Source organism: Festucalex cinctus, chromosome 3 (genome assembly GCF_051991245.1).
Source record: "Festucalex cinctus isolate MCC-2025b chromosome 3, RoL_Fcin_1.0, whole genome shotgun sequence".
Classification (NCBI taxonomy): Eukaryota; Metazoa; Chordata; class Actinopteri; order Syngnathiformes; family Syngnathidae; genus Festucalex; species Festucalex cinctus.
The window spans coordinates 18,434,337-18,450,916 of NC_135413.1; the positions used below are offsets into that span (position 1 = coordinate 18,434,337).

General features: G+C 39.0%; 1 protein-coding gene across 3 annotated transcripts in view; it reads left to right on the forward strand.

Moving 5' to 3' along the window:
• The window catches only part of mical2b (microtubule associated monooxygenase, calponin and LIM domain containing 2b), a 50,747-nt gene that overhangs the window by 10,901 nt on the left and 23,266 nt on the right, over positions 1 to 16,580 (forward strand). For all 3 annotated transcript variants that reach the window (XM_077516365.1, XM_077516363.1, XM_077516364.1), the window contains exons 2-10: positions 5,065 to 5,421; positions 8,220 to 8,427; positions 10,218 to 10,334; positions 10,648 to 10,749; positions 13,825 to 13,980; positions 14,103 to 14,203; positions 14,472 to 14,729; positions 14,823 to 14,938; positions 16,410 to 16,536. In XM_077516365.1, coding sequence (XP_077372491.1) covers positions 5,158 to 5,421; positions 8,220 to 8,427; positions 10,218 to 10,334; positions 10,648 to 10,749; positions 13,825 to 13,980; positions 14,103 to 14,203; positions 14,472 to 14,729; positions 14,823 to 14,938; positions 16,410 to 16,536 — 1,449 coding nt within the window. In that variant the 5' untranslated portion in view covers positions 5,065 to 5,157. The remainder of the gene's footprint in view (positions 1 to 5,064; positions 5,422 to 8,219; positions 8,428 to 10,217; positions 10,335 to 10,647; positions 10,750 to 13,824; positions 13,981 to 14,102; positions 14,204 to 14,471; positions 14,730 to 14,822; positions 14,939 to 16,409; positions 16,537 to 16,580) is intronic.

The window sequence follows — 16,580 nt, forward strand, 5'->3', positions numbered from 1 at the left end:
CGATTGTTCCACGGCCGAATCGTGAATAATCTAAGAATCGGAAATTTTGCACACCTCTAGTGTGAATAGCTTTGAGTACCTTAATAGGTGGAAAAGCACAATACAAGTGAAAGACCAAAACCATTTCAATTGGACATTTCAATACATACTGGCTTTAGGATCAGAATTTGACATATGGGGCAAGCTGGGATTTAAGGATTTGATCACAAAACAGATTGTTGTACTTCCGGAAATCTGAAAATGATGACATTTTACCATTTTATTTATTATGACATGGTAAGGCAAATTGTTTATACTTGTACTTGGAGAAAGTGGCTACTCTCCCGAGTAGTGTCTGTCCTCTAAAGATGACTTCGAGAGCACAGCACAGTGCAGAATGTTCATTGAGGTGGAGAAAAAGCCTACAAGTCGGCGAAACCTAGACAGCCTCGACCTTCCCATGACTTTATCAGCTCGCTTATTAGGGGTGTTAAAAAAAAATCGATTCGGCGATATATCGCGATACTACATCGCGCGATTCTCGGATCGATTCAATAAAAAAAAAAAATCGATTTTTTTTTTTTTTTTTTTTTTTTTTTTTTTTTGTTTAGAGCTCAGAATTGTTCATTCGGTAGTCTTACCGATTCAACGTCTTATCATCATTGCCTTTTTTTTGTGTGTGTGTGAATCGATTTTTAAACTTCCATTTTTAATGGAAAAATATTCAACAAAACGTCTGACTTCGGGTTAGGATTCAAACCTTGAGCATGGAAGAATGTTATATGAACGGAACATTAAGCCATAATATTTTATTTTAATGCTGTTCAAACATGAAACAGATTACAACCTCTATAAGACTGAAATTTCAGATAAATAAATAATACATTTTCATATAAATCTTACACTACAAGCTTACTGATTAGTATTTTCTAAATTTGAATGAAAAAAAATCGCAACAATCGACTTATAAATTCGTATCGGGATTAATCGGTATCGAATCGAATCGTGACCTGTGAATCGTGATACGAATCGAATCGTCAGGTACTAGGCAATTCACACCCCTATCGCTTATGATTGCTTTTTGTATTGAGCATTTTAATACAGTAGATCCTTGAAGTTGTAATGACAAAAGTAAGGTTATTTTGATGTATTGATGATTGATGTGATTTAAATTTCCGAAAAAGGCTAGGTTGTGTGTGATACGTTTCAACCATAAACTGAATCGCAGATGGACGAGGTTTCTGCTTCCTAACCAAAGTTCAGCTTGCTTGTGTGATTTTGTGCCCCATATTGATTCCCTGATTGTTGAGCTGAACGTATCCAGTCACACACGCACACACACAATCATAATCCTATCAGACATTCAATGGAGCAGTGGAAGAAAGGAAATACCTTGTGTTGTAGAAAAAAATAATCCAATTAACAAAGTCTGAACTGTTCTGGTTTGTTGTGGCCTTTAAGTGCATTCAATCCAAGAGGCGTCTGTTCAAAGCAAACATGACAAATGTTTAGCAAGGCAGCGCATAGAAGTCTGAAGGCTATTTTCAGTGCCAATTTCAAGGAGTTATTGCCTTTGGAATGTAACCTTTCTCTTCTTTTACCCGCTAACTTTTTCCCCCATTTAAATTTGAAAGGCCAAATTGTTAACTTTTGGCAGCTTAACGATGCATTCGGATGAATGGATGACGGAAAGATGAAGTTTCTCATTTATTGCGGAGCACAACAAAGCACGTCTGCACTCAACAGCCTTCAGGCTCAACAACACGGAAGTAAAAGAAAGATAAAAGAACAAAGGGGCATATTCACTAAGAATGCGCTGCATCCGGTAATAGCGCAAAATATTACACCACAACTGCACGCGCAGTAGGGGTGTTAAAAAAATCGATTCGGCGATATATCGCGATACTACATCGCGCGATTCTCGAATCGATTCAATAATCGGCAGAATCGATTTTTTAGGATTCACACCTTGAGCATGGAAGAATGTTATATGAACGGAACATTAAGCCTTAATATTTTATTTTAATGCTGTTCAAACATGAAACAGATTACAACCTCTATAAGACTGAAATTTCAGATAAATAAATAATACATTTTCATATAAATCTTACACTCTACAAGCTTACTGATTAGTATTTTCTAAATTTGAATGAAAAAAATCGCAACAATCGACTTATAAATTCGTATCGGGATTAATCGGTATCGAATCGAATCGTGATACGAATCGAATCGTCAGGTACTAGGCAATTCACACCTGCGCCCAGTTTCTCACCTATTCACTAAGTATATTGCTCTAATCATATACCGGCGCAAACACACCCACAAAACTGACAGCTTGGAACAAATTTGCACCTGATTTACCACACATGGCAATGGATTTGCACCAAGAACATGGTTGTTATAGTAACAGTTGCGAGAAAGATGACATTATCAGAAAGCGAGGTTGGACCGAGAGTAAGCGTTTAGCGCGCCATTAAGCTGTACAGAGCAGAGAGGACAACAACGACGTCATTCATTCATAAAGTACAAATTATTGGTGCGATCGTTTTTTAAAAATATATATTCAGAGGTTGCCGTGGGCGTGCAGTATGCATCTGGCACGTAAAAATGATCGTAAAATGCCTCCCCACCATTCCCGATCAGCCCGGGTTACGTTGTGTGTCCTAAACTAACACGGAAATCTCTCTCTTTTTCTCTCTTTTTCTCTCTCTCTCTCTCTCTCTCTCTCTCTCTCTCTCTCTCTCTCTCTCTCTCTCTCTCTCTCTCCTCTCTCTCTCTCTCTCTCTCTCTCTCTCTCTCTCTCTCTCTCTCTCTCTCTCTCTCTCTCCAACCTTTGTGAAAGTTATGTATCCATATGTATGTTGTTTTTAAATATTTGCCGTAACAATTTAAAGAATATTAAAATAGCCCCAAATAATTCAATTCAATTCAATAGAAAACTTTTTTTTCTTCATTGATCAACACTCGTTTGGCGAGTTCAGCAACACATTTAGTACAATCCACAATCATGGTGAACTTTCTGCACTCCTTCCTACTATTTTGTATCCCACTATTTTACAATCTGAAGCCATATGTATCGCTATCACCTCAAAGATGTAAGACATCTAATCTAGGCTTGGTATGTGTTATTTTTGTGTCCCATGCTATATGATAAAGGTCACTTGTATGAACATGCTCCCTATGGATATACAGGTTCTTGCTTTCCCAAAGGAGGTTATCTTGTCATCGGTGTCAGCGCTACTCACTTATTTAACTCAGCAGCATCCTGGCTTTGGTCTCTAAACTTAATGTGGTGGGTGAGGTCTTTTAAAGGGATCGTTCGGATTTTTTTAACATGAATCTCAATTTCATCCTCACCTCCAGTGTGTGCGATCAGCACTGACTTACCCCTGACAGCGTTCTGTGACACGAGTTCTGGTCCGGTGTTGGACGAGAGGAAAATAGTCCAGCAAGCTGGCTGGGGTCTCGGAAATAAAGCGTTTTTCTTCTAAAAACTATTTGTGTTCAAAAGCGTGATACATTTCCATCACAATACTCCTTTTCTGAAAAAAGTCAGACGCCATTACCGCCAGCCACTACTTTTCTGTTCGTTCGTATCACTGCTCGTCGCCCTGTAGACGGCTAATCGACGCACTGCAGCCAACTTGCTAATCCTTCACCTTGGAAAAGACAAACAAGTTCTAGCGGAAGGATAGTTTTTAGAAGAAAAACGCTTTATTTCCGAGACCCCAGCCAGCTTGCTGGACTATTTTTCCTCTCTTCCAACACCGGAGCAGAACTCGTGTCACAGAACGCTGTCAGGGGTAAGTCAGTGCTGATCGCACACACTGGAGGTGAGGATGAAATTGAGTTTCATGTTAAAAAATCCGAACGATCCCTTTAAACTGATATAATTCCCGGAACTATTATTTATGAGTTATGACTACTAAGTTGAATGAAACCGGGCCAACCAACCTATATCAAGATATGAGGGTGGGATGGGTAGCCGAAGAGAAGTTTGATCAGAGACTTCCTCTTCTTCATTGGATTACATGTCTCCAGTTGTAATCTGACCCTTTTCAGGATTAGTTTAATAACCTCGCTGGCATGTTCTTGGCTTGGATACTGCTCCTCCTGCAGAACGTAGCACAGTAATTGACACCAACACCCAAAGAGTGATAGTGCTAAAGTTGGCTGAATGAACACTGTACAATTTTTTCATGCAGTGCTGCAGTTAATACCTTCACACCAGTTATTTTGGCATTGTCTCAATAATTTTGATTATTTTATCATGGCAAACCTCTGATGGAAATTAATGTACATTTTTTACATTGTAACATGATAGTTATGATTTATGTGATTGCTCCTCCTCTCATTCACAAAAACTGCTCCCTTTTTACTCACTGCTCAGTTTGTTCTGATTGTCCTGAAGCTAAGAATATAAATACTTTGTTTAGCAGAGGAGGGGCAAAAAGGGCTTCAGGCATCAGTTGTAAAAACAATAGTATTCAAGGTAGGGGTGTTAAAAAAAATCGATTCGGCGATATATCGCGATACTACATCGCGCGATTCTCGAATCGATTCAATAATCGGCAGAATCGATTTTATTTTTTTAATTTATTTATTTATTTATTTATTTATTTTTAGGATTCACACCTTGAGCATGGAAGAATGTTATATGAACGGCACATTAAGCCTTAATATTTTTATTTTAATGCTGTTCAAATGTGAAACAGATTGCAAACTGTTTGTGTACAGTGGCTCACGGTTATAAGCCTCAAGTTTTAGATAAATATATTCATACAAATCTTACAGTGTACATGTACAAATTTACTGATAGTATTTTCTAAATTTGAATGGAAAAAATCGCAACAATCGACTTATAAATTCGTATCGGGATTAATCGGTATCGAATCGTGACCATTCGTATCGGGATTAATCGGTATCGAATCGAATCGTGACCTGTGAATCGTGATACGAATCGAATCGTCAGGTACTAGGCAATTCACACCCCTAATTCAAGGTGTAATTTATATCAATTATTTTGTATATACTGTATATTCTGTCCATCAGTGAATGTGAAATATTTTATTATGTATCTTCCAGAACCAGATATGCATGGCAACATTCTAGGACAGAGTCCTCTCAGCGTTCAAGGAGTCAAAAGGCAAAGGGAGCCATTAATGACAATCAGATAGGATGGGTGAGACCGAGGATGAGCGCACAGCTAAGGCCATCCAGCTCTTTGAGAACTTTGTCCAGATGGCTACATGTAAAGGGAGTCTGCAGGCCTTCAGTATCCTCTGCAGGCAGCTGGAGCTGGATCCACTGGACTACACTAACTTCTACAGCTCACTGAAAGAAGCAGTCAACTCCTGGAAGGTCAAAGCTCTGTGGACCAAATTGGACAAGAGGGCACAGCAAAAGGTGTACAGCCAGAATAAAGCCTGTCAAGGAACTAGGGTAAGAGACATGGAGTTGCTATCAAAACTGGCATTTTCAGTATATACAACATTTAGCCACATTTGGTACACATGCATAATGTTGCCTCGTCTCCTTGATTCGACATCGGTCACGACTGAGATGGCATTTACAAACAAATTTTTAAGTAAAAAAAAAAAAAAAAAAAAAAAACCCACAGTAGAACAACATCTCATGTCGTTTACCAAACTGATCCGGAATTGGTGGTTGATGCCATCGGTGCCTGCAGGCTCATTCCCATTCAGTGTCTAAACCTTGGTTTCGAATAATTATCAAGAACATCTTTAATTTTATGAGCATAAACAGAATTTAATTGAGTCATCAAACTGCATGGCTTGACTGGTCTGTGTTATTGTAGAGTAACACCACATTCTATTAAGTGCTCTTATGATATTTTCTAATGTATAATTTAAAATATTAAGTGCATATCAATCACATAAGGGTGAAAACGCTTGTTGATACTTATGCTGCATTTGAGGAAGGCGGGAAGTTGGAATTTTTTGACCTCATACCAGTAAGTTGCCACTGTAACGACCAGAGTTGCGAAGTCGAGGGGGGTGGAACGTGGAGAAAATTTGAATTTGTATTTGCAAAACTGAATGTGAACCTATACGGAATATTGACCCCCCCCCCCCCCCCCCCTCAATTCAAATCTTACAATATAGATTCAGTTTTTCCACTTAAGTGATTCGAACTAAAAAATACAAATTCAATTTAGGTCATTCAAATTAAGTTTTTAAATCCAATTATTCAAAATGAACAGCACAAATTCAATTCATGTAATTCAGCTACAGTTTTTCAAGTTTAGCGATTCAAATTCAAATCTTTATAATTCAGATTCTGGTGGCACATATTTTAGCCCATAGGATAACTCCAGGGCACACACCACTATGTCAGCAAAGCTATGCCATTTTAACAACAGGGCACTTCAATGACTTCATAGCTTTACTAAAGATAAGATGTCTGGAGAGGAAACTGGCCTCAGAGGGGAGATAGCGGAGTTGTTAGTCAAAAGCAACAGCTGAATCGTTATCCCAGACATGTTTTTCAGTGGAAACCAAGTTATTTGTAGATCTTCTTTTTTTTTTTTTTTTCCTTGCAACTGTTTGGCCCAGTTCCTTCTGTATTTAGAATGTAATTGGGAAGATTAAGTTAATGGGAAAGTGATGTTTAAAAGAAAGACAAAGCAGTATAAGGCAAAATACTTTAGCATTAGGGGATCCACTTGACACTGGTCTTGGTGTTTTAAAATAAATAAATAAATAAATACATACATAAATAAATAAATAAAAGGTGCAGCTCACCTTTCCTGGCCTCCTACATTTCCGAGATGTCCAACTACATCCAAACTGGTCGTCAAACATCGAAACAGTTCCAGTAAAAGTATTCCGGTAAAACTGTTCATCCGCACCGACCCTACAATCCATGTCTTCCTTTGTCTGTCATGGCCAATGACAATGTGCGTAAAAGATCGTTCCACATATGATGCAAGAACCAATCATGGTGAAGTTTCATGGTGATTGAAATTCTGAATACATCAGGTTTGCCAGGGTTTTTTTTGTTTTGTTTTTGTTTTCAAAAGCCAAGCTGCGCTAATGTCAGCACAGCAACATCATAGCGTGTCATAACGGGTCATATGTCTTGGATGCATTTGCTTTGATTTCATGTCAAAATTATGTCTAAATGTGGACACAGTCTCTCAACTATAGCTAGAATTGAATTGTGACAAATTAAAATTAATTTTTATCAGACTTGACCTTGGCTTTCAAGGGACCCCCAAATGACAAACTGTTTTAGAAATACATGTGTAAAATTCTAATTTTCTGTAGTATTATTGTGAACTGGAACTAGGGAAAACCTCAAGCTTTGATCTGTAGTGTTTCCAGTACACCACACCATTCTACATTTTCAAGTTAGATTTTGTGAAAAATAAATATAATAATAATAATAATAATAATAAAATGTATTTTTTTTTTTTTTGCATTCAGTGCCCCTTGCACTTAAACAGATTGACTGTTTGGGAGAAAAATTCAAAGTGTTATCTTGAAAAAAAAAAGAAAAAAAAAAGACCAAAACTATGCTGATACTCCAAATGGTTTAAGAGCAACTTCAAATGTACTTTGGGTGCAGTTTTTTTAAGGTGTTTTCGGCAAAAATGTCAGGAATGATAACAACAATGGTGGGTACACCGCAACTAAAAAATTCAAGGTCTCAATAACTCATCATGTGCCCTTGGGCATCAATTACAGCTTGACAACGACGTTTCATGCTGTTCACAAGTCGACTCATTGTTTGCAAAGGCATGGCATCCCACTCTTCTCCCTTCTCTTGATGGGCAGCTCTCAGGTCATTGAGGTTCTGGGTTGAAGAGTTTCGAGCCTCTCCACAGCAACTCAGCTGATCCCACATGTTTTCAATAGGATTCAGGTCTGGAGAAAGTGCAGGCCATTCCATTTAAGGTACACCAGTCTCCAACAGCTGTTCCCTGAACAGGAGCATTCTCGTTTGGGAATTTTGCCGTTAAGCCCCTCTTTGGAGAACTGCAACTTGTGCAAAAAGTACTGTAAAATTTCAGTTGGACATGTGCATTCAAAAGCTTAGAGAGGGTCACATTAAGGTCACCTGTAAAGATTTGAATGCATTTTAGTCTCGTCTTGAAATTTAACCTGAAAGACAAAATATCCCCAACTTTTTGTGAATGGTATATACACAAATGCGATCACTAGCACAAGTTGTCCTCCTCTTTAATAGTTCTTGTTCTCCTCTTTAACCATACTTAGTGTCTAATCATTGGTGGTGGACCTTGTGGTCTCCGGACGGCCATCGAATTAGCCCTGCTGGGTTGTAAGGTGGTGGTGATTGAGAAGAGGGACACTTTCTCCAGGAACAACGTCCTTCATCTGTGGCCCTTCACCATTGAAGACCTCAGAGGCCTAGGGGCCAAGAAGTTCTACGGCAAATTCTGTGCCGGCTCCATCGATCATATCAGTGAGTAACTTTGCAGGGAAAACTGTTGTTGAATAATTTCCCTGAAACATCTTGCTTTTTTAGTGCCCAAGTAGACAAGGGAGACTACTTTTCATTTATTTACCACATCCACACAATGTTTAATTAGCTTTACTTTTTCCATGAAGAATGAGGAGTTATTTCTAGCATTCAAATAGGGGTGTGCTCAAAAAATCGATATGGCAATACATCGTTGCGGGCCTCATTACAATACACGTATGGATGCGCAGGGGTCAGAATCGATATTGCTCGTTAACTTTACATAGGCAGTTAAAGCAAGGTTGCTTGCACAGGAACAGCAGCCTTTTAAGTTTTGCTCATGCACGAGCAGCAGGTGCGGGGATAGGTGGAGCGACAATTGCCGTCAAGGGACCAAGTGACTTGGGTGTTTAGTTTGCATTGTGGCCTACTTATTTAAAAAATAAATAAATAAATAAATAGTGTACCGTGAAGTTTTAAAAATAGACCATCAGTGATTGGATACTATATCTTTATATAAGAAAAATTTAAACAGAGGAAGAATAAACATTTATTTACTTAGAAACTTAACATGTTAAGTAAATAAATGTTTAGTACCATGGTACATGTTTCTAAATGTACCAATTTCTCTATATTTTGTAGAATGTGTTACATGGAAAAATGCTATTATTTCCCCAAATATTTCAAATAAGCACATTTTAGAGCTGTAATTTTAATACTTTGATATTTTTACTCATATCGGCCCATGCTTATTTGAAAAGTTTCCTTGTGTGTCTGTGAAAGTGGAACCTTGCTGTGCAGTGCGTGAACATTTAGACCAGGCATGCTGCTTGGTGGTAAACCAGGAGAGCTGTTAACAAAAACATTTTTGCCATCCAGCATAATAAAATATTTAGGTATACATATAATTGTTAGAATAAAAATGCAAGTAAATTCATGTAAAATATTGGGATATGTATCTCCTTGAAGATCTGGGATCGTATCGTTACCCCTGTATCGTGATACGTATCATATTGTGAGGTTGTTGGCATTACCCAGCGCTACATTCAAAAAATATTTTTGTGATGTGTCAGTTTTTCCAGCCACATTAAAAGAACTTTAGAGTGATGTTTGGTACCCTGATCCCTGTTTCACATAGCCTTTTACCAACATGTCTATCTGCAGAGCCAACTGTGTCGTTTTACTTCTTTAAATCTCCGACCAGCAACTTTATACTGTTTATAAGGGACACATGCTATGTGAGTCGGATCGACCATGCAGATACTGTGTGTGACACTTTGTGGCCCAAAAAACTGAGCTGTCTTTACAGAGATGTTTTTCCAATCTCTCACCTATATTTAGCGGCGTTGAATTGTTTACTTCATTGTCGCGCTGGTTCTCATCTCTCTTTTCTCCAAGATGCATTCTTTGCCGAATGGGGTGATGCTCCTTGCAGCTATAGCATTGTGGGCAAGCTGCGACAGTCAAACAGAGCTGATATTCTCTGCTTTAAAAAAAAAAAAAAAAAAAAAAACTGCCAAAAGTCTGCAATAGTTCAAGCGGTCCAGCACGACAAGGGAGGTATAACTAAGCTCTTACAGCGGACTCCCACAAGGCGCACACAACCGACGAAATAATGTACCAAAGGATGTTATTTATAGCCCAAAACGCTGAAAACAATTCAAGATATGTTCACACGAAAAGTACAAAATATAAGGAGAAAATTAGTGGAGCTGTTTTAACCGGCTGTCAGTAATTCATTTATTTTTGTTGTTGTTTTACATGCATTACAGCTCTGTGCTTATTTCTTCCAGGTATCCGTCAGCTCCAGTTGATGTTGCTGAAAATTTGTCTCATTCTTGGGGTTGAGGTCCATGTCAATGTGGAATTCATCAAACTTGTAGAGCCACCAGAAGAACAGACTGATGACAGTAAGTTTGTGTGACAGAACATTTCTTTTCCACTGTAACAGTTTTAAGTCAACAATTAACCCCACCTCATTCACTAATCTCAGCATTCAGTCTTTTCAATTCTTCCTTATTAATCAAATCAGAAATTTGTCACCTAAACAGTGCCTCATTAAAGTTCCCATAATCAATCCACACTGTTTTAAACTGAACATCATTGCTGTTGAACACATCACATCCAACTGCCATTCACCTTATGTGTATTATGTATATTATTTTTTTTTTTCTGCATGTGTAACAGAAGATAATCAAGTTGGTTTGCTATGCCCCTTCTTAGGTCCGAGTTGGAGAGCAGATATCGAGCCCTCAAGCCACTCCATCTCCGACTTTGACTTTGATGTGGTGATTGGAGCTGATGGACGCAAAAACACATTAGATGGTAAAGTGAAAGAGAATCTCACCAGAAACTATTGTTTTTTGTGATTGTGTGTTTTAGTCAGTCCTTAATTGTTTACACATTAAGCCTAAGCAATGTTCCCGAACACCCCCTCCAAACAAACAAACAAACAAAAAAACTATTTTTCTGTGCTGGCCCAAATTTATCTGACATACACCCTATATTCAAAGCACTGTTTATTTTAAGTGGAAATGAGTTGAATAGTTGCAAAGCTCCCCTCTGACACTTACTAAAGCATTTCCTGTTGACATACGTTTAAGTGGAAGCAGAGTACGGTATTGTAAAATGTCCTGCTGAGTGTGTGCCTAGTCATGAACTTTTTAAAAACTTGGGATCTTTGTTCAAGTAACTACCATTTAAAGTAGTATTTGCACTCTTCTCAAATACTTAAATTTTTTTTGTTTGTTTTTTGTTTTTTTTATTAAGGAGTAAAAACAAAAAAACAAACAAATTCAAATCTACCTACCCTGCCCACACGCCTGTTGAAAACGCAGCAGAGGCTGGATTGTATGGTGCCGGGCCGCGTGGTGTAGTGTGTTGTCTTGCCGTTTGGAAAAGTAGCAAAAGAGGTTCATTTCTGCTAGCACACTTAAGTACCCAAGGTTGTCTTCTACAGATTTACAGTCAATTTTTGTAGGATATAGGCGGTGGCTCCCTTTCTACACAATCCAGACTGGAGTGCACTCAATCTCCGGTCTCGTAGTGCTGCCACAAGGCCTGCCATGACTGCTCTTCACCATGGTGCTTGTAAACGCTGGTGTTGGTAACAGATTGATTGTAACCTGAACATGTAAGAAATGTCAAGTTCAGTGATGAGTTACAGATTCTGCCTACAGCAGGTGGATCGTAGGGTCAAATTGCGATGACGGCGCAGAGAATGGTATGCTAATTGCTGCACTGATAGAATAACATCTTTTGGTGAAGGCAGTGGGTTGGTGTGAGGCGGCATCTACCGCACTTGGGGGGGGCTCTTGGGACTTCTCATCTTCTTAACGAGGAGATACTATATCGAGACGATGAGATTTTGCAACCAGTGGCAAGCTCATATCGTCACACAGTTTGGGAACAATTTATATCCACCAAGATGACAACTCGCACCCTTCAGTGTGTGGTTTATCTGAGACTATCTGCAGAATTTGAGAGTGGATAGGATAAAATGACAGGCCAACAGTCTTGACGCCAACCATTGAACATTTGTGGTATGCTGCTTGTGCCAGAATGACATCACAACTTCATTGGCTGACATGCTGTTTGGAGAATGGGATGCCATCCCACAGTAGTGCATGACTACGCTAGTGACCAGCATAATGTGGAGGTGTCACTGTTTTGGCTGTGTATGGTGGCTCTCTATGCTACTGTGAGGGTCCTGATTGTTAAATAAATCCACTAGACATTAAACAAGAGTCTTGTTTGACATTGGCAGATATTTGACATTTTTCTTGGGTGCAAAGCACATACTGTACTTACAAATGTGACACCATTTAATAGGATAATTAATTTAACCCCTTAACTGATATACCATAACGTCATTTGATGATTACTGAACATTGAATAGTTAAATGATTTTTACAGTATGACCGTTTTTATAGTGAGGATTTATCGCGCTTGGTCACTAATGCTCACTCAATGTTGCTCTTGACCATTGCATTCATTAGTTTCTCGTTCCCCGTTATACAGTCCATAAAATAGAAGCCACTATGTTTGCCTAAAGACTTTATAGCCAAATGTCACCTTGCTGCACAACCCATTTCGCAGGAGCTGAGGTGGGCCGTGGCCGTAGCTTCGTTCCATGGGGTTCCCGACTGCTAAGCGTGCTGCTGCGTCTGGGGCTCCATGTTGATGGCCTGCGCCCATGACTTGATTGATTGATTGAAATTTAAATGGTTCATGACAGGGGTCGACAGTGCGAGCATTTCACTCGAAAATGCAGGCAACTTTCAAGTGCGAGCGGCACTTTGCACTATGTTTAAAACGTACATTCGGAAGTCGCCGTGTACTCTGCTGGCTCTCCCGTAGCAACAAGAGTGTGCCACCGCGCGCAGTCTCAATCGAATAGTATATGAGTGAAACATGACCCGCTGCAATGTGATTGGCTGGCTACTTCCTGATCGGCACAGCATACGGGTACACGCGCACCGCGCAGACTACAATTTACATACAATATGGCGCTTTTCCAACAGACAGGTTAGGTTCCACACCGAAGCAGCATTTTTTTTTGTCCCCGGATGTCTCCATGGGACTCTTTCACACGGTACATACAATAAATATAATAATGGTTTTACAACACCGCTGAACTATATTTACAGTTTTAAAGGTACTTGGACGGATTTGTAATGTTTGTGGTTTAAAAAAATATATAAAAATAAAAAAGTCGCGAGTGCACAACGCTCGCTGGTGTTATGTTCCCATCCACGTGAATGAGAGCACCAGCGGCAGAGCTCTCCATTCACAAATAGCTTCGCGACTCGCGAGCCGGTCGTGAATCTCAATATTTCATCCATGGTGGTCTGTATTAAATTGTTAAAGGGATCGTTCGGATTTTTTGACATGAATGTCAATTTCATCCTCACCTCCATTGTGTGCGATCAGCACTGACTTACGCCTGACAGCGTTCTGTGACACGAGTTCTGGTCCGGTGTTGGACGAGAGGAAATTAGTCCAGCAAGCTGGCTGGGGTCACGGAAATAAAGCGTTTTTCTTCTAAAAACAATTTGTGTTCAAAAGAGTGATACATGTGCATCACAATACTTCTTTTCTGAAAAAAAGTCAGACGCCATTACCGCCAGCCACTACTTTTCTGTTCGTTCCTATCACTGCGCGTCCCTCTGTAGACGGCTCATCGACGCACTGCAGCCAGCTGATCCTTCCGCCTTCGAAAAGACAAACAACTTCTAGCGCACAAAAAATGCAAACTAAAAATGTTACTCACACCAGTGGAAAAGTTAGTGTAGAGCCCTGCATGATTCCCTTGAACTAGTAGAATAAAATCAATGTCTCGAAATGTTGCATTTGACTTTGGCTGTTGTTCACACACATTTCTGTCTTTTCTTTTGGTAGGTTTCAACCGCAAGGAGTTTCGAGGAAAGCTGGCCATTGCTATAACGGCTAACTTTGTCAACAGAAACACGACAGCAGAAGCTAAAGTGGAGGAGATTAGTGGGGTAGCGTTTATCTTCAATCAGAAGTTTTTCCTTGAACTCAAGGAAGAAACAGGTCAAGATGTAGCAAATGTAGCACCTAAACTCTGTGCAGTAAATAGACATTATACTGTATGGTGTATATAGAGTTGAAATGTCACATTTCAAGTTGGACCTTGTCTGTTCTCATATTTTCAGGAATTGACTTGGAGAACATTGTTTACTATAGAGACAATACACATTATTTTGTCATGACTGCAAAGAAACAGAGTTTACTGGACAAAGGGGTCATTATTAATGTAAGTTCATATAAATCAGCATAAACATCTCTCTCAATTTGTGTACCTGGTATGTTGTAAGACATGTGTTTGATTTCTTTGATTTCATTATATTGTCAACTGCAAATATTGATGAAACATCCATCCATCTATTATCTGATCCGCTTATCTTCAGCTTGTTTTTAATGTTAGAGTAAATTATCAGTCAGGAATGCATAAAATCTAAATATTTTTCTCACTGTACAACCTGATCTATATTGTTTACTTGAGCATTTTGTTTTTCATCTAGGACTATGTAGAAACAGAGCATTTACTAAGCACGGACAATGTAAACCAGGAAGCATTGCTCTCTTATGCCCGTGAGGCAGCTGACTTTGGCACAAATTACCAGCTACCATCACTGGACTATGCTATCAACCACTACGGACAGCCAGATGTAGCAATGTTTGACTTCACCAGCATGTATGCCTCAGAGAATGCTGCTTTGATCAGGGAGAAACATGGACATCAGCTTCTGGCTGCATTGGTGGGAGATAGTCTGCTTGAGGTATGTATCGTCAGTGGAAATGAGCCCAAGCCTGAACTTTTTTTTTTTTTTTTGTAAAAACGGCCGTGATGATGATGATTCTTCTATCCACAGCCTTTCTGGCCAATGGGTACAGGTTGCGCTCGGGGTTTTCTGGCAGCTTTTGACACAGCTTGGATGGTAAAGGCTTTTGCACAGGGGAAGGACCCGCTGGAGATACTGGCAGAGAGGTTTGTGTGACATTGTTTATCTTTCTCGGATTAGAAAAAAAATTGTCTGCAATCATTCTTTGTGATTTTTGTCTTGGTAACAAAAAGTGGCAAGGCTGGTGGGATGGTAGAGTTTCAATGTTTGGTGACGAATGCCTCTCTGAAACAGTTATTGAGAACATGTTGGCAATTACTGATGCCATGGTGGCATGTATTATAATTGAAAGTAGTATGGAGAAAATTAAAAATCTCATTGTTAGCTATGTGTACAAAAAAACAGGATCGAACATTGATATATTCATGACCATTATTGAAAGGTTGTTAATCACAAAGCAAAAAGTCAGTTATATTTGTGGTGATTTTAACATTGATTTGCTGAATTCAAACAAACACAAGTTTACAGATAATCTTTATTGAAGTGATACACAATATGAGCCTTTTCCAACTATCACGAAACCAAGCAGAGTAACATCACAATATGCGTTCCTGAATGATATATTTTCAAGCAATATGGAATGTAACATTAAGTGGATTATTGAACGACTTTAGCAATCAACTACTTGACGTTTCAATTTGAGTGTAATTAGAAGAAGAAATAAGAATTAAAGGAAACCAAATACAAGAGATTTAGAACTGATGACTCAATAGCAGGTCTTTCAAATGAGTTTGTTCCATTTCAAATTGGAACAGTGTCTGTGAGGGATCGGATATTATGTGTATGGATTATTTTTTAGATGATTGAAAACTGCCCACTGAAGCAGTATAGTACCAAGACTAAATATGCAGATAAGCCGTGGATGACCAAGAAGGAAGTTTTATATCTCTTATTGTGTTGAAGTCTGGAAGAATACTATAAAAACACCTAAAAAGATTTCCACATTGCAAAAAGGATTGTACAGCAGGCTGGGTATCGAGACCATGCCAATTGCTTGTTTTTAAGTTATGCAAGGCTCAAAATAAGCTTTTCGGTGTCACAGTTTGTGACGCAAAATTTTTACTTTTCGCCTCACATTTAAAAGCAAAACTGTGAGTGGGCACAACACACTTATGTCACATATGCTCAGGAAATCGGAGGCGGAAGCAAAGCTATTCAATTGACGGCGCGGGAAGATTGAAGAAGTGTGTGCCCCACGGAAAATGTTTCTACACAAGAAAATAGTTTGCTCTCACGCACAATGTGAAATTAAGAAAATGAACTATTGATTGCCTGAAAAAGGAAACCAATTGGTTGTTCATAAATGTTTATCTCTTTTGTATTCATAATTGCTCTTTAATCAAGAAAGAAAAATGTTTCATCTAAATACTTGATTATTGGGTAGAATTTAACAGGATGCAAAAATATTAAATAGCTGCATCCCTACAACTCCCTCATTACATTCATATTTTACTTGTTTAATTAAACGCTTGTGTCAGTTCAGGTCTCCAGGATTACCTGATAATGCAGCGTTGTACTTCAATTAGTTCCTCAGGTGGTTGTTGTGTCATCCCCTAGGGAGAGCATCTACCGGCTTCTACCTCAGACCACAACAGAGAACATCAGTAAAAACTTCGACCAGTATACCATTGACCCTGCAACCCGCTATCCCAACCTAAGTTCCAGCCATGTACGCCCCCACCAGGTCAGTCTGACAGTAATCTTACAAATGTATAAGTCACAGGTCAT